Genomic DNA, 18680 nt, shown 5'->3' on the forward strand with positions numbered 1-18680 from the left:
GGGGTATGCGCGGTAGGTAAAAACGCGTATAACGCGCGCGTTATATCCGCGAAAATACGGTAGTTAATGCAGACCTAGACGTAGTAGCAATTTCAGAAACATGGTTCACAGACTCTCATGGGTGGGATATAACTATACCAGGATACAACCTGCTTCGCCAAGACAGAGAGGGTAAGTTAGGAGGAGGGGTAGCACTTTACATCAAAGAAAACATCAAGACAACCAGAATCACGGATATCAAGTATACTGGGGAATCCATCTGGGTAAACCTGGCCAGAGGCGGAGAAAAATGCCTGTAGCTTGGTGTGGTGTACAGACCTCCAAGACAATCGGAGCACAAGGACATTGAATTAATTGAAGACATTGAGAATATCACCTTACAGGGAGACGTTGTTCTGTTGGGAGACTTTAACATGCCTTATGTAGATTGGAACACACTCTCAGCGACTACTTATGATAGCAGGAGGATATTAACGTCCATGAAGGGAGTACGGCTCAAACAATTGGTATTAGAGCCCACTAGGTCCCAGGCCATCCTGGACCTGGTACTTACGAACGGGGAAAGCGTCTCAGAGATCTCGGTGGGAGAACCGCTAGCCACCAGTGACCATAATATGGTATGGTTCAACCTTAGGAAAGGCTTCCCTAGATCACAAACAAAAACAAGGGTACTCAATTTCCGGGGCACTGACTTCACACGCATGGGAGACTTCGTCCATCAGACGCTTCAGGTTCAAGAAGTAACGGATAATGTGGAGGTTATGTGGTCAACCTTGAAATTGACCCTTCATGAGGCAACTATCCGCTACATAAAATCAGTAATTAAACAACAAAGAAAAAAGAAACCCCAATGGTTCACTGATGAGGTCTCGTACCTCGTCAAGGATAAGAAAAGAGCGTTTCTCTTGTACAAACGCACGGGGGAAAAAGAAGCAAACATTGAATACAGGACAAAGTCTGCAGCGGTCAAAACAGCAGTCAGGGAGGCCAAACTTCGAATGGAAGAAACTCTAGCGAAGAACATTAAAAAAGGGGACAAATCCTTCTTCAGGTACATTAGCGACAGGAAAAAGAACGCAGACGGGATAGTACGCCTTAGAACGCCAGACGGGAATTATGTGGAAACAGATTCTGAAAAAGCCAAACTACTGAACGATTACTTCTGTTCAGTCTTTACCTGTGAGGCGCCAGGGCACGGGCCACAGCTGGAAGCAAAGGAAAGCAAGGAAGACCCATTTCTGAATTTTGAGTTCACACCAGCTGATGTTTACAGAGAACTTTCAAGACTCAAGGTGAACAAAGCCATGGGACCGGACAATTTGCACCCAAGAGTGCTCAGAGAGCTGTGCGATGTTCTGGCGGAACCGTTAGCCATGCTCTTCAATCTCTTCCTAAGTACAGGGAGAGTCCCCCTGGACTGGAAAACAGCTAACGTTGTTCCTCTGCACAAAAAGGGTTGCAGAGCAGAGGCTGCGAATTACAGACCAGTGAGTCTCACATCAATAGTGTGTAAACTCATGGAAACTCTACTTAAAGGTAAATTAGACATGATAATGGATGAAGGGAATCTAAGGGATCCCTGTCAACATGGATTCACCAGAGGCAGGTCATGCCAATCCAATCTTATAAGCTTCTTCGATTGGGTGACAGGAAAGCTAGACTTGGGAGAGTCTCTGGACATAGTGTACTTGGATTTCAGTAAAGCTTTCGACAGTGTCCCACACCGTAGACTATTAAACAAGATGAAATCGATGGGTTTGGGTGAGAAACTGACTGTATGGGTCAGTGATTGGCTGAGTGGAAGACTTCAGAGGGTGGTGGTCAACGGCACCCTCTCTGAGACATCGGAGGTGACTAGTGGAGTGCTGCAGGGCTCAGTCCTGGGACCATCCCTTTTCAACATATTCATAGGGGACTTGACCCGGGGGCTTCAGGGTAAAGTAGCACTGTTCGCCGACGATGCCAAACTGTGTAACATAGTAAGTGAAAGCAACCTCCAGGATAGTATGACACAAGATCTGATCACGTTAGAAAACTGGTTCTCGACATGGCAGCTAGGCTTCAACACTAAAAAATGTAAGGTCATGCATCTCGGCAGAGGAAATCCATGCAGAACATACTCCTTGAATGGAGAAACGCTAGCTAGGACTTCAGAGGAACGTGACTTGGGGGTAATCATCAGTGCAGACATGAAGGCTGCCAAACAAGTAGAGAAGGCCTCATCAAAGGCAAGGCAAATGATGGGATGTATCAATAGAAGCTTCGTCAGCCGTAAACCTGAAGTTATAATGCCACTCTACAGAACCATGGTGAGACCCCATCTGGAATACTGTGTGCAATTCTGGAGGCCACATTACCGGAAAGATGTGCTTCGAGCTGAGTCGGTCCAGAGGATGGCCACTAGGATGGTCTCGGGGCTCAAGGGTCTCTCATACGAAGAAAGACTAGGCAAACTGCAGCTCTATACCCTAGAGGAGCGCAGGGAAAGGGGTGACATGATTGAGACATTTAAGTACGTCACGGGTCGTGTCGAGGTGGAAAACGATATATTCTTTCCCAAGGGACCCTCGGTCACAAGGGGGCACCCGCTCAAACTCAGAGGAGGGAAATTTAGTGGTGACACCAGGAAGTATTTCTTCACAGAAAGGGTGGTAGATCACTGGAACAGACTTCCGGTGCAGGTGATCAAGGCCACCAGCGTGCTCGACTTTAAGAATAAATGGGACATCCACGTGGGATCCCTACGAGGGTCGAGTTAAGGAACTAGGTCATTAGCATTCAGACTTAATGGGGTGGGTCAATAGAGTGGGCAGACTTGATGGGCTGTGGCCCTTTTCTGCCGTCATCTTTCTATGTTTCTAACCTCCCCGATACATCTCACTCTTCCTTCTTCACCAACTTTGACTCTTGGCTCTCCTTCTTCCTTGACTAGGCTTACCAGACATCCGGATTTCCCCAGACATACATCCTTTTAAGGACATGTCCGAGGGGTCTGGACAGCTTTTCAAAACAAATTGAAAATTTGACAAATTTAACCGAGAATCTTATTTTCTCCAAATTTTACTCAATGGTGCAAAACCTCTTATCTTGATCAATAAATTTCTCATCCGTCCCCGCAGGAACTCATTTTCCCATCCCATCCCATCCACGTGAGTTCTTTCCCCACCCCTGCCCTATTTTTTGCAAGCTCTGTCCTCATCTGCACAAGCCTCAAACACTTTAAAATCATAAGTGTTTGAGGCTTCTGCGATTAAGGCAGAGATTTCAGAAATGGGACAGGGACAGCGACAAAACTCGCGGGGGTGGGACGGGAAGATTGAGTTCCTAAGGGGAAAAATTTGTCCCCGTGTCATTCTCTGCTCCAAACACACCATCTCTACATAACCGAGCTTCAAATAATAAACTCTTTCCTTTTTGTAGAAGAGATGTTACAAACTTCAGCCAGTTACAAATAAAGTGTACAACTTCCCACCCCCCAAAAAATCACTTACGTGCACAATCTCTAAATCATCACCACAGGGACAAAATTATTATCTCCTTTCAGTGTTGAAGCTTTTGTTCTCTTTACTCAAATTAGGCCTCTATTTACTAAAGTGCATTAAGATTTTGCAGTTCCCATCAGTAAATACCAAAATTAACATGCCTTAACTGCAAAACCTCTGTGTTAATGGCTGGGAGTACTCATAGCATGTGCAGTTAGCCACACCTCTTCATATGATAACTACTTCACTTTATCTACCTCTGCATTAACCTATGGCATACTGTGCACTATTTTCCATGTTAAAGTGGTTAGTGTGGGAAATACCACGTGTTCTTCAGATATTGAGCTAATTTTTAGCCCACAATACCTGCAATAAGTGGCAAACACAGCTTACATAAAAGCCTGCTAAGGACCCCATTTACTTTCCTTTGAATTATGTTTAAATCATTTTTATTAAAGGCAAAGCACAACAAATAGCAATATACAATATAACAAGAATCAGATTTACAATCATAGACCAACTCCAATCCCCCCTCCCCCCAACCACCCACCCAACCCGGGCAGCAGCAGCGGCAACCAAATCTGAGTACAGAAGCAATGGTAATAAAAACAAAAAGTAAGAAATAATGGAACAACACTAGGTATCCCAAATTTGACGCTAAACATAAGAAGTAAAAGTAAAACTAAAGGACTGCCAACATTGGCGGAACAACCGTCCCGCTTTAGAAGTCAGATCAACAATGTCTCTGCGTTCCAGCAACATTTGTTGCAACATCAATGCTCTCCACTGGGAAATTGTAGGAGGCTGAGGTGAAACTTTCCTTTGAATTAAACAAGAATATGATGCAAGGCACATTTTTTTTACATATTTCCCCTCTGTGTGCATGGAAAACATGCTATGCAAAGTGGGCATCTGGTGGGCTGACAAATGCCACACCTGAGCGAAGTAGGAGTCAATTTTCCAAAATGATTGGGGTTGCTAAACTCGATGGAAATGACTTTCCCCTGCATACAGTCAAGGAATTTATTCAATACTGGGGGTGCTGAAGCACCCAGAGCACCCCCAGAGTTGGCTCCTATGCTGAGCAAGTCTGCAATAAACATGACTAACTGGATAGCATCACTGCCTCCACACTAGTTGTCATAATATTGAGGCACAAGACCAAGTGGACATTTTACAAACGTCACCTAAGAAGTTCAGTAAAATCAACTGACTGCACATCTAGGAGAGGTTAGTATTCATGATTGATAGGAACAAAAAAGAAGCTTTCAATCAAATAATAATAATAACTTTATTTTTATACGAGTATACCGCAATACCACAAATAGTTCAGAGCGGTTAACAGAAGAAGAGACTGTAAACAGATAGTGATAATACTTAAAAAACTTTCAAAATTACATCAGCATGTTAAGATTAATCGAGTTTATCTGGGCAGAAGTGGAGACAGAGAAATTTGTCAAAGAGAAGTTTTGAATGACTTCTTGAAAGTTTGATAAGAGAGTGCGTTTGAAATAAAGGGCTACATTTACAAAGGGCAAGGATCCGATCTGGGGGGCTGATTCACAAATGAGGGCGATCGGAATCACACCCCCATCCGACTGTCGGGATCGCTCTCTAGCGATCCCGACACGTGCCCAGACCATCTGTAGATGGTCTGCACTTGCTTATGAGCAGTGTCCTTTTTTTTTTACTTTTTTTTTTTAAACTGGTTTAAAAACTTTTTTGCTAGCCCATGGTTTTAACCCACGGGTTAAAACCACAGGCTTGCACTGCAGGAAGGGCAGGAGAGATTCGGGGCGAGTTAGGGGCGGCAGGCAGGAAGATTCGGAGCGAGTTGGGGTGGCAGGCAGGAAGATTCAGGATGAGTTGGGGCGGTAGGAGAGAGCAGGAGATTCAGAAAGAGCAGGAGATTCGGGGCGAGCAGGAGAGAGCAGGAGATTCATTCGGAGCAGGCAGGAGATCAGGGCTTATAGCAGAGAAGCAGGGCAGAGAGCAGGGCGGCAGAAAGCAGGGCAGTTGGAAAGGGCTTGAGCGACTGGTCCTCAGCATTCGCTTGTTTGTGATCGGCCAGCCCAGTCGGTGTTGCAGAGTTTTGGTTAGTGAATCACGTCCCTGCCTACTTTGCATGCCGTTCCCCTCATTTGCATGCACGGATCGGAGAATGGTCAGCAGAGAGGTAAGTGAATCGGGCCGGAGTAAAATCGGGTCGCAAAGAGGTCACAAACCAATTGGTACACAATCAGTTTGCTTAGTGAATCTAGCCCAAAGTTGGTTAAACTCTAACTACATAGCTTAACTTCAAGAATAGTCTTATCAATGGGCAATTCCAGGGCAGGCTTGTATATCACAGTACAATGCCTTTTGGCAATTGCTGGGCTACCACAAATAATCATAAGTATCTATCTAACCTGCATTGTGGCTGTGTACGCTACTTACTTTTGAAAAAACAGCTGTCTTAAGAAGTAAAGAATCATTACTGGATTTGTTTTTTACTCAGAAAGATTTTGCAGTCATTGTGCGTGCCTTTATTTTGTTCCATTTGAGCTACTGTAATGCACACAATGAAGGCGTGGGGATGTAACTGTACACATCAACAAAATATAAAATGATTGAATATTAATTAAAATATTTATTAAAAAGTCAATAAAAGAGTCTTTATCAAATATCAAATAGCTATGATACAGAGTTGTTACTGATGTTTTTCCCTGGAGAAATTTTACTGTTCTGGTGTTGTGCCTGAATTATTGAACGGACAATCATTGACAATATATGACTGCCATCTAATGGATGTTTCTTGGACCCCTAAGGCAGGCTTCAATGCTGAAACACGGACAGTGTCGGGTTTGCAACACAGATTGAATTCAATATTTGATAAAGATCCTTTTATTGACTTTTTAACAAATATTTTAATTAAAATTCAAATCGTTTTATCTCTAGTTGATGTGTACAGTTCCATCCCAACTCCTTCATTGTTTGCCGATGCTTCATGGGGTTTGTTATCTTGTTTTTTGCTCTGTCTACTGTAATGCATTACACATGGGGTTATAGAGTGAAAATATGAAGTACTCATAGCACATTCAAAATGCTGACCTTCAGCTTCTGCTAGAGTATAGTGGCTTCAGTGGCTGCCATTATGATTAAAATTGTTAACTTTAAGTTATAAGGCATTTCATCAGATTAGGCCTGAATATGTAATGAAAAAAGTTACAAAGGTTTTGTGATCATAGGCTGCTGGTTTTTCCTTCAGTAAAATCCTGGAGATTATCAAGGGTTCAGGTTTCAGTTTTCAGGCCTTTCCTGTTTCTTGTTTTCCGTTTTCCAATTTCACCTGGTTATCTGGTCCCCTGTGTTGGCTGGATGAGTTATGGAGTCTTAAAGGTCCATTTACTTCTACCATAATTGGACACGGAAAGGGATGATTCATTGGGGTTCATTGCGGGATGTTTCATCACCACCACGCTGGAAAGGTTCATGCTGAATCATCCCATTCTGATCCCGAAGCTGACCAGTTTTTTGAAGTATAAACCTGGCAGCAGTGGGTTACGTACAGTTCCTGCTCTGTGCTCTATTGCTTCTTCCTCTCTTTCTCTGGTCTTGCTACAACTTGCTAAATAACTTTTTGCTGCCATTCCAACCCCACCATGTCCAGCCAAGAAATTCCAGCCAACATAGACCTGCTCGTGGTCTCCAAGTCCAGGGAGAGGTGCCAGATCGTGTATAGGGAAAAGGGGAGGGTTTAATTTTGGAGGGTAGGGGGGGCATTGTGCCCTCCCCAAATGCTGACCCAGACTTGGAATGGGACGATTCATCATGGCCAGTTCAGCACACTGAAATGGCCGCGATGAACTGGTCACGAAGAAACAGCCACAATGGATCGTCTTAGACCAAATTGGGCAATAACAGGGTTTCATATCTTTTTGCTTGAGGGCTGTCTTTAAAGTTGTGTTTTCATGGAAATTATAAGTTTTATTGCGGTTGGTTGTTCTGTTGTTGATGCTATCACTGGCTGTATGTTTGTTGTTTGCATGTAGTAATTTTGTGTTATGTTTTTACGAGTGTATTTATGCTTGAGCATTTTGTTAAGAGACTAATCCCTCCCCTTTCACAAAGCTACGCTAGTGGTTGGCACTGCGGTAACTATCCCGAAGTCCTTAGGGATTTAAAAGGCTTCAGGGCTTTGTTTAAAAAAAAAAAGGAAGGGGGATAAAATATAGAAGGGTGCATATACCACTGTTAGCTTTAGGTCACTTTAGTACAAAAAGTTTTGCCTAAGTACTGATACTCCTGCCAGCAGCTACGATGCTAGCAGCAGACAGACTAGCAGGTCGACATTCAGGTCAACATTTTTTTTTAATGCTAGCCCCATCAGTAAAAAAAAATATCTAGATATTCAGTTCTACCTGCAGATAGTAGTAGCTGGTGATGAATATCCAGATAATGCAGTCAGTGTGGTAACTTATTGAGATAGCAATATTATTTGGTCCTTTTTGCTGTACTAAGCTCTCTGCTATCCTGATAAATTCTGGGTCCACCCTGGCTTCATGCCGACATTATCCAGATACTGCCATGTTAGGAAGTTCAGAGACACTTTCTGAACATCTCTTCTGTGTCCTTTTGAATACTGGCCCGTAGATATTTTGGTCTTACTGTTTTCTCACTAGATTTTCAGACTGCTCAGGTATTTACCTTCCTGTGTTAACTGAACAAAACACTGGACAGTACCTCAGTATTAGGCACAATGGTGAGTGAAACTTCTTTTGTTTTTTCCACTTGCTGGATGAGAAGGTCACAGTACAGTCTTAGTTCAGACATTTTCTTTTTCAAGGCCAGTGTGTTTTCATGAAACTCTTTATACAGAAAAACAAACAAAAAGACAAAAGGGACAAATTTAGTGTTGAAGGAAGGCAATTCATCTGCTCCACCCACAAGCTCAGACCACTTTAAAGCAAAAGCAAGGCAAATCACTGGACAATATGGCATCTGCAGTAAGGGTTGATTTGAGCACCCTACTCCCTTTTGAGCTTGCGTGTTCACAGACTCAAAAAGAAGTGCAGTACCCTTCCCCCACCCAGAGCTCTTTACATACCCCTCACGACCACTGTAAGTGGAAGATACTAAGAGTAGGCATGTTATATGTTATGTTATTTCAAGCTTATATTCTGCAACTACCTTTAAAAGTTCTGCACAGATTTCAAAAGAATAATTAGTTAAACAAAATACCAGGAGTTTCAAACTCATAGTAATGGAAGTTACACTTCAATAGTAAAATCTAGAGCTACAATTATACCCTCAACAGAATAAATTTACAAAAGAAGGTTTTAAGATAGATCTTGGACAAGTTACTTGCAGGGCAATTCTGCAATTGGGCACCCATTAGGCATCTGAATGCCACATGAAGAAAGCTTATTCTAGAATGGCATTTTGGTGTCCAGATTCTATTATGGAATACTAGTATAACCCAGCATAGGCACAACAGCAGTCTCATAAATAAGAACATAAGAATTGTCTCTGCTGGGTCAGACCAGTGGTCCATCATGCCCAGCAGTCCGCTCACGCGGTGGCCCTTAGGTCAAAGACCAGTGCCTTGATTGAGTCCAGCCTTACCTGCATATGTTCCGGTTCAGCAGGAACTTGTCTAACTTTGTCTTGAATCCCTGGAGGGTGTTTTCCGGAAGAGCGTTCCAGATTTCTACCACTCTCTGGGTGAAGAAGAACTTCCTTATGTTTCTACGAAATCCCCTTTTAGCTTTAGAGAGTACCCTCTCGTTCTCTCAACCTTGGAGAGGATGAACAACCCGTCTTTATCTACTAAGTCTATTCCCTTCATTATCTTGAATGTTTCGATCATGTCCCCTCTCAATCTCCTCTTTTCAAGGGAAAAGAGGCCCAGTTTTTCTAATCTCTCACTGTACAGCAACTCCTCCAACCCTTTAACCATTTTAGTCGCTCTTCTCTGGACCCTTTCGAGTAGTACAATGTCCTTCTTCATGTTTGGCAACCAGTGCTGGATGCAGTATTCCAGGTGGGGGCGTAACATGGCCCAGTACAGCGGCATGATAACCTTCTCCGATCTGTTTGTGATCTCCTTCTTAATCATTACTAGCATTCTGTTTGCCCTTTTCGCTGCCGCTGCCACTCATTGCGTTGAGGGCTTCATTGACTTGTCTATCAGTACTCCCAAGTCTCTTTCCTGAGGGGGTCTCTCTGAGTACTGCACCAGACATCCTGTATATGTGTATAAGATTTTTGTTACCAACATACATCACCTTGCACTTATCCACGTTAAACCTCATTTGCCATGTCCTGGCCCATTCCTCGAGCATGTTTATGTCACATTGCAGGTCTTCGCAATCTTTCTGTGTCTTTACTACTCTCAACAACTTTATATCGTCCGCAAATTTAATCACCTCGCTCGTCGTACCAATTTCCAGGTCGTTTATAAATATGTTGAAGAACACGGGCCCGAGCACCAACCCTTGCGGCAGGTACTCCACTTGTGATGCTTCTCCAGTCTGAGTATTGTCCATTTACCCCCACTCTCTGTTTCTTATCCGCTAACCAGTTTTTAATCCACGTGAGAATTTCACCCTCGATTCCATGGCTTGCAATTTTTTAAAGCAGTCATTCATGCGGGACCTTGTTGAATGCATTTTGGAAATCCAGATATACAATGTCGACCAGGTCACCCTTGTCTATCTGCCTGTTTACTCCTTCAAAGAAGTGCAGTAAGCTCGTCAAGCAAGATCTTCCTTTGCTAAAGCCATGCTGGCTGATTCTCATTAGACTGTGTCCGTCAAGGTGATCAATGATGCAGTCCTTTATCAGCGCCTCTACCATCTTTCCTGGTACTGAGGTCAGACTCATAGGTCTGTAGTTTCCCAGGTCTCCCCTCAAACCTTTCTTGAAGATCAGCGTAACATTCGCCACTTTCCAGTCTTCCAGAATTCTTCCTGATTTGATTGACAGATTGGCTATTAGTTGAAGCAGTTCATCTATAACCCCTTTCAGTTCCTTGATTAACCTCGGATGTTTGCTGTCTGGTCCCGGTGATTTATCATTTTTAAGCTTATCAATCTGCCTGCATACCTCTACTAGACTGACCATCAACCCTGTCAGTTTTCCATCTTCGTTTCCTGCGTATAGTCTGTCGGCTTCTGGTATATATGGGGCAAGGGCATGGGTAACTTACATGTCCAAGTGGCAGCTCTATTGACATGAATGCCCTCCCCACCCCCACTTTCATTTACACATTATCCTATAAATTTTATATATGGCTCTTTGAGCTGTAAGCAGAAATTTGGACATGTGTCCAATTCATACACACAGCTTAATTGAATGAGCCAATTAGTGCTAATTGGCTTCTTAACAAGCAGTTATCAACATCAATTGGATTTAAATTAAATTAATGTGCTTATATTTTATGTGTCAACTCTCCAATATTTTCCCCAACCTCCAAAATATCCGTAGAATTACAAATTGTTAAACATACTCTCATATATTTCAAATGTAACAAAATGTGGCCTCAGGTACACTTCCTCCACCCTTAGTAGTGTTCAATATCAGTGGGAATACCGGTGTTTTCATTCCTCATTGGCTCATATTCTTTTTTTGCAATTATTTAAGTAAACTTTTTTTAAACTTTTTAACTTTTTTATCCACCGTGCTCTTTTTAGAAGTTTCCTTGATATTATTCTATTTAAAAATGTTCAAATAAGTTATATACTTAGCTTATCATGCTGCTGGGTTACATGATCCGACATGTTTCGCAACAATTTGCTTTATCAAGGATCTCCCAAAGCCATTGTGTCCACCATCTTACTCAAAGTTTTTTTGCAAGATGACATCATCAGAGACGCGGCAGAGGAAATTAGGCCAGTAGAAGACCGCGAAGCAGCGTGTTTACTGTGCCTGGGACACTGCTGGAGCTGCGAGGTTTGTCGGCCGTCTAGCGGCAAGAGGGTTGGCTGGGAGAGTCAACGGGGGTTTCTGGTGTGCCGGGTAGGGTCGGCGCGGGGGGGGGGGGGTTAAAAACATGCTGCTCAGGGGGATGGGAGGCAGGCAGGCAGGCTGCCATCAGGGGGGGGGGGGGTTCAATGGAAACATGCTACTCAGGGGGATAGGAGGCAGGCAGCCAGGCAGGCATCGGGGGTGGGGGTGAGACAAAGTCTGGAAGATAATGATGGGGACATAGGAAGGAGGCACTAGGGGCACTAAGGACATAGAAAGGGGCACTGAGGGCACTAAGCAGGACAGAGGCACTGGGGGCACTAAGGACACGGGAAGGAGGCACTGGGGGCATTAAGGACATAGGAAGGAGGCCCTGGGGGTATTAAGGACACAGTACACTGGCACTGGGGCACTAAGGACACAGTACGCAGGCACTGGGGGCACTAAGGACATTGGAAGGAGGAACTGGGGGCATTATGGACACAGGAAGGAGGTACTGGGGGCACAAAGGACATGGGAAGGAGGCACTAAGGGCACTAAGGACATAGGGAGAGACACAGACAGAATAAATGACAGACAGATAGGCAGCGTGCAAGGAGAGAGAGATAAAGAAAAAAAAATCCCGACAGACAAGACATCTACTCTACCACCCGTTAATGTAACGGGCTTAAAGATTAGTTATAGAATAAGACTCATCGATGCCTAACTGTAGGCATAATGATTTGAGCACACAAAGATAAACTGCAGACAAAGGTACAAGATGCAGGCTAAGTTTACTGAGACAATAATATGTAGAGGTTAGTGTCACCACCTTAGTACAAACCAGGGGACCCGACACAGTCCGTGTTTTGGTTAACACGCCTTCATCAGGAGTCCCTAATCTGAAAGGTATGAAATCAAACCGCAATAATGGAGGCGACAGGCATGCAAATCTGCCTCATGCATATTCATTAGAGCTATCCCAAAAACCCGATTGGCTGGTGGTCCTCCAGGACAGGGTTGGGAACCACTGCTTTAGGTACTATGCAAGATGTGATCAAAAAAAATACGGTGAATACTGCTGCTGAGCGCCATCCAATGAAAAGGCAGGGATCTTCAATACAGGAAGCAGCGCGTCAAACCTTACGGCCTCTTTAACAAAGCCGCACTAACAGCCCCGTAGCTCATAGAGATTTAAAGGGCTTTGGGGCTGTTGCCGCGCGGCAGCCGCTAGCAAGGCTTTATAAAAGAGGCCGTTAGTAAGTATGTGACAAGTTTTCAACTTGTTCGGTGCAGTCAGTCGGTTGTGAGCTACGGTTGAGAGAAGGTGTGTTTTAAAGTGCGATGTAAATCATGGATCGTGAACAACATGAAATTTTGTTTTGAACTGCAAAAAAGCGCTAAAGAAACACACAAAATGTTAAAATTAGTTTATTGCGATGCTGCAGTGACCATGAAGATGGTTTACAAGTGGTTCAAGCAATTTTGTAATGGTTGTGAATTGGCTGAAGACAAGGAGAGATTGGGATGTCTTTCAACAATAAAAACCCAGGAGAATGTTGAAAGAGTAAGCAAAATGATTCGATCAAACAGGCAATTCACTATTAGGGAGATTTCTAAGGATCTGAACATCTCTTATGGTTCTGTTCAAAACATTTTAACAACAGATTTCAACATGAAGTTAAGTGAGTGCGACCTGAGAAATGGACAAATGATTTCATCCTCCATCATGACAATGCTCCATTTCACACATCACTTCTGTATGGCAATTTCTGTCAAATAAAAACATTATGTTGTGCCCTCATCCACCTTGTTTATCGGATCTGGCACCGTGCAACTTCTGGCTCTTCCCCAAAGTCAAAATGACAATGAAAGGTAAACATTTTGAGCATTGGAGCAGCGCTGGAGCATTTAATGCTCTGGGCCACAGTAGAAACCTCTACCATGGCTTAGTAAAAGAGGGCCTAAGTTTTGTCAGGGAAAGTTCTGACCGGACAGGGGAAGGTAAGTAACTCACCTTGGGCTACTATTAAAAAAGAATGAGTTAAATTCAAATCCACTTCCCTTCTTTAGAGGAGAAATGGGCACAGAGGAGATTCACAGGGCAGTGAGGGGACTGAAAGAGATCCAAGAAGATGGTTATCTCTGATGACCTGAAGGTAGCCAGGCAGTGCAATAAAGCAGTGAAGTCACAGGTGTAGTTTGTCTGCTTACTGTAAGGAGCGGGGGAGGGGACAAATAAAGTCATATTGACATCAACAGAAGAGAGCCAATTCAGCACTGGCACTTGCAACATTTGGGGAGACATCATACTCATGGATAAATTAATCTATTAACTAATTAGAAACAAGTGGAACCCTATAAATCATCAACGTTCAAAGATCTGAGCCATGCCCTGTGGCTTTTCTTTCTCTATAACACAACATATCTTAACTTGAAATTCACAGACATTCACAGTCTGGACATTAATAGCTTTCTGTGACACTATATATTCTTCTATCTTACTCAGTACCCGAGTCTTTAATTACAATCCCATACAAACTCTGGTTCCCCACTTACCTTCCCAATATTCAGCCAATGTTAGAGTCAGCCTGTGGGAAGACATGCAAACAATGATTTGCAAGGCACCTACAGCTCAGGGTCACTAGGCGAATCCTCAAAGTTAATTTCAAAATAAAACAGAGCCAAAGTTTCCCATGCTCCAAGAACCATGAACAGGATGCCTTCAAAAGCGCAAGCTGGTGAGGAAGAATTTAACCTCTTTCGAGGTTGGATTATTGCAATTCTATCTATTTAAGTCTAACCAAGAAAAGTCTTCAAAGACTTCAGCAGATCCAGAATACTGCAGCTAGGTTGATCTTTGCAAAAAGCAAATTTGATCATGTTTCCCTGCTTCTGTTAAAACTTCACTGGCTCCCAGAAATTTCTAGGGTTCACTTTAAATGTGCCTGCCTAACATTTAAGATCTTGCATGACACTCTTCCTCCTTTAATTCCTCTATCTTGGAACTCTGTGAGACCTGATATTACCAGATCTATCCAAAAGCTTAAATTATCTTTCCCCTCGTTAAAGGCATTATCTATGTTGGAAAATTAGGGAAATCTCTTTACTACAAAATCATTGAGCTTTGGAATAATTTTTCTGCCCAGCTGTGGAATTTGGGTTCCTTCCAATTATACCGAAAACAACTGAAAACTCGGCTATTCTCAAAAATGTAAATCTCGCTGCTCTCTATACAATTACTAATTCTCATTATTTTTTTTTCTTCTTTTTAAATTTCCTGTAAACCGTGCCGGGCTCTATCTTTATAGAGAAGATGCGGTATATAAGCTTAAGGTTTAGTTTAGTAAGATTGCAAGGCAGGGGATGTGTTTGGCATCCAAAGATTTCCTGGACACATAGCTTGGGACTTTAAGATAAACCTTCTGGGAGAAAAAGATGACATGCCTATCCATTTCTGTGATAAGTGTGAACTGCCTATTAAAATCTATGGATGTATAATCCCATTCAAGCATGCATTATGCTACGACTGTGAGAGTCAGCATGAAAAAAAGAGAGACAAGATATGCCCAGGTTGTAGAGACCCTGTTCAACTGAATAATGTATACGAGGCTCTCTCTTCATGTGTAGCATTGTGCAGGGGAAAAAGAGAACATATTTGTCTCAGAGAGACTGGCAGGATCATATCAATATCATTCTTTTAATCTGCCACCCAATCTTAGAATATCTGTCAGAGGCTGAGTCCCTGCTCTTCCACATCCCCATGTTCTCCATATTTGACTTCCTATCTCTTTCTTCCCTTTCCTAAGCATCCAGTACCCTGCCTTTGCTACCATGCCTATCTTTCTCCTTTCCTAGGGCAGAATGCATAATGCTTGAACAACATGGTACAAAATACTGTTTTGGGAGCAAATTACTTTTACAGGGCTATGCTCACACAAATAGTATGCAAATTATATGCATGTTATTTGAGCAGAATACCCCGTAAAAGAGGGGAGGAACTGTGTCTGGCACCTGCTCAGAAAGCAATCGCTAGGCACAGCTCCTCCCCCATCCCTCCTGTCGGCTTCATTGTTTTTCTTTGACCTGCTGTTCCACCTGTCAGCTCCTTTGGGTTGTTTTTTTTTTTTGTCCTGCTCTTCTACCTGTCAGCTCACCTTGATCTCAGCTCCAGAGCTGCGATTAGCTGAGCCAGCAGGGGATTCCTCGATCAGCTGAGCTGGTAGCATTCACCGAAGCTGCCGCTTGGTGGCTTTCCCTGCTGCTTAGCTGATCGTAACTTTCCCTGTCGGCTCAGCTGATTGTGGCTCCAGAGCAGTGATCAGCTGAGCCAGCAGAGCATTCCTCAGTCACCTGAGCTGGTAGGACTCACCGAAGCTGCCAATTGGTGCCTTTCCCTGCTGTTGAGCTGATCAGGGCTTTTCCTGCCGACTCAGCTGATTGCAGCTCCAGAGCAGCGATCAGCTGAGCCAGCAGGGAATTCCTCAATCAGCTGATCTGGTAGGACTCACCGAAGCTGTCAATTAGTGGCATCCCCTGCTGTGAGTTGATCAGGGCATCCCCTGCCAACTTAGTTGATTGGGGCTCCACAGCACCAATCAGCTGAACAGCAGGGAAAGCCCCGATCAGCTCAGTGGCAGGGGAAGCCCTAAAGCTGCTGATCAATGGCTTCAGGGAGTCACGCCAGCTCAGCTGATCAGGGATTCACCTGCTACTCAGCTGATCGCAGCTCCAGAGTCACAATCAAGAAGGGCCAGCAGGGAAAGCAGGGGTTGCCTGCTTAGCTGTGCTTTTTTTGGATGGGAGGTGAGGGTGCAACTGTTATGTGTATGTTGTACAAGTGCACAAAACTCGCACAACTACTGGAAAAAATTCAACCTAAATGGGGGGGGGGAGCATTCCCTTTCATGCATCACTAGGAAAGCTCATTAGAATACTAACGAGTTTTTTGTAATGCATAGGGTTCTCAGTGGCTGCTATGAGGATCGGCAGCAGTCATGGAGAACCCTTTAGAGCATCGGGAGGAGAGCTGCCATACCAGTAAGACTGCTTTAATGAGTCTTACTGGCATGAAAACCATTTTATGCTCTCAGCTGACCGCTAGAGGATACTTTTCGCCTACGCAGGGCATAACATAAGAACATAAGTAATGCCTCTGCTGGGTCAGACCAGAGGTCCATCATGCCCAGCAGTCTGCTCACGCGGCGGCCCATCCACAAAATTATTTGGAGAGACCAATCAGGACCCCTGAGGAAGACTTTAAAAGTTGAAACATGGACCGTGTTGGGTCCTCTTCACTGACTTAAGTTGTAGATGAACTTTACAGTTTCAAATTTGTGGCTTTACTGTTTGTCTTAATAAAGCCATCATCAGCAACATCAGGTTCCACAGTCTTTTTTTTGTTATTAAAACCTTTTGAGAGAGGGGCGGAGCTTACTTAAGATGGCGGCTTGAAGCAACGCGGAGACGCTGTCGGCAGGAGAAGCGTTTTTCCTTAATTTACCTGATGGTAAAAAGAAAATCAAAACCCCGGGTTTTCCCGGGTGAATCTTCATTGCCTGCTGGGCCGATGGACGCCTTCGTGGAGCGTAGTCCCCAAACTCAGTTACCGGAGGAATTCCTGGCAGGAGGAAGCGCGCTGACTGAGGCTTGTGGTCACTCCATTCAGGACACCACCTTGTCCCCGGAGGAGCGGAGTCCACCAGTACGTCCCGAGGCGACGGAGGTGCAGTTGGAGGCGGGGCCGGCCCGAGACGTTCCCCTGATGCACCACCAGAGCGGGGAATCTAAATCTGAGTGTTCTCAGGAGAAAATTCTAACATTATCGGTGGGGGAAGTGGATACAACACACGGCGATGAGGTTACAAAGATTTCAATGATAGCTGCTGCTCAAGGAAATGCGATTGCGGGGGAGCTCAGGATGGAAGTTGCTCCACTGCAGAGACCTAAAATCTTTACCATAGAAACGATATGGGAAGCTATCTCAAATCTTCAGTCTTCTTTGGGTAATCAAATGCAGCAATGATCCAACCGGTGTACATCAGTGTTATCTGAACACTTGGAATTAAAGAATAAAATCTCAATGGCGAAATGGCAGATGAAGTTCAACATTGAAAAATGTAAAGTATTACATGTGGGGAGCAGAAACTCGAGGTACAACTATACAATGGGAGGGATGTTATTGAATAAGAGTACCCAGGAAAGGGACTTGGGGGTAATGGTGGACATGACAATGAAGCCGTCGGCACAGTGTGCAGCGGCCGCTAAGAGAGCGAATAGAATGCTTGGTATAATCAAAAAGGGTATTACAGCCAGAACGAAAGAAGCTATCCTGCCGTTGTATCGGGCGATGGTGCGCCCACATTTGGAGTACTGCGTCCAATATTGGTCGCCGTATCTTAAGAAGGATATGGCGTTAGTCGAGAGGGTTCAAAGGAGAGCAACACGTCTGATAATAGGTATGGAAAACCTGACATATTCTGAGAGATTGGAGAAGCTGGGTCTCTTTTCCCTGGAGAAGAGGAGACTTAGAGGGGATATGATAGAGACTTACAAGATCATGAAGGGCATAGAGAGAGTAGAGAGGGATAGATTCTTCGAACTTTCGAAAAATAAGAGAACAAGAGGGCATTCGGAAAAGTTGAAAGGGGACAGATTCAAAACTAATGCTAGGAAGTTCTTCTTTACCCAACGTGTGGTGGACACCTGGAATGCGCTTCCAGAGGACGTTATAAGGCAGAGTACGGTACTGGGGTTCAAGAAAGGATTGGACAAATTCCTACTGGAAATGGGGATAGAGGGGTATAGATAGAAGATTAATGCACAGGTCCTGGACCTGTTGGGCCGCCGCGTGAGCGGACTGCTGGGCACGATGGACCTCGGGTCTGACCCAGCAGAGGCATTTCTTATGTTCTTATGTTCTCAAGCTTGGAAAGCAAGTCGTTGGATTGTGATACCAGGCTGAAATCTTTGGAGGCACAATCCCTAGTCTGGATTAAAGACAGTGGAAATTTGCATTTCAAGTATGAAATGCTAGAGAATGCAGTCAGAAGGTGTAATCTTAGGGTTATAAATTTCCCCAAAGTTATGTCTGTCTCTGCATTGGATATGTTTAAAAGGTATTTGAGAGAAATTTTGAAAGCACCTGAGACATCATATCCGCCTATATCCAAAATTTATTACCTGCCTAATAAGGCTAAATCTCAGAGTCCTAACCAGCAGAATCTTTCTGCTGATAGTCTTGGACTTGACTAATTTACTGGAGAGGTCGGA

General features: G+C 44.0%; 1 protein-coding gene across 2 annotated transcripts in view; it reads right to left on the bottom strand.

Annotated features, from left to right (window-relative positions):
• The window catches only part of PLEKHA8 (pleckstrin homology domain containing A8), a 168940-nt gene that overhangs the window by 100271 nt on the left and 49989 nt on the right, over positions 1–18680 (bottom strand). For both annotated transcript variants that reach the window (XM_033930736.1, XM_033930735.1), the window contains one exon: positions 8205–8329. In XM_033930736.1, the coding sequence (XP_033786627.1) occupies positions 8205–8329 (125 nt within the window). The remainder of the gene's footprint in view (positions 1–8204; positions 8330–18680) is intronic.

This window comes from Geotrypetes seraphini, chromosome 2 (assembly GCF_902459505.1).
Source record: "Geotrypetes seraphini chromosome 2, aGeoSer1.1, whole genome shotgun sequence".
NCBI lineage: Eukaryota > Metazoa > Chordata > Amphibia > Gymnophiona > Dermophiidae > Geotrypetes > Geotrypetes seraphini.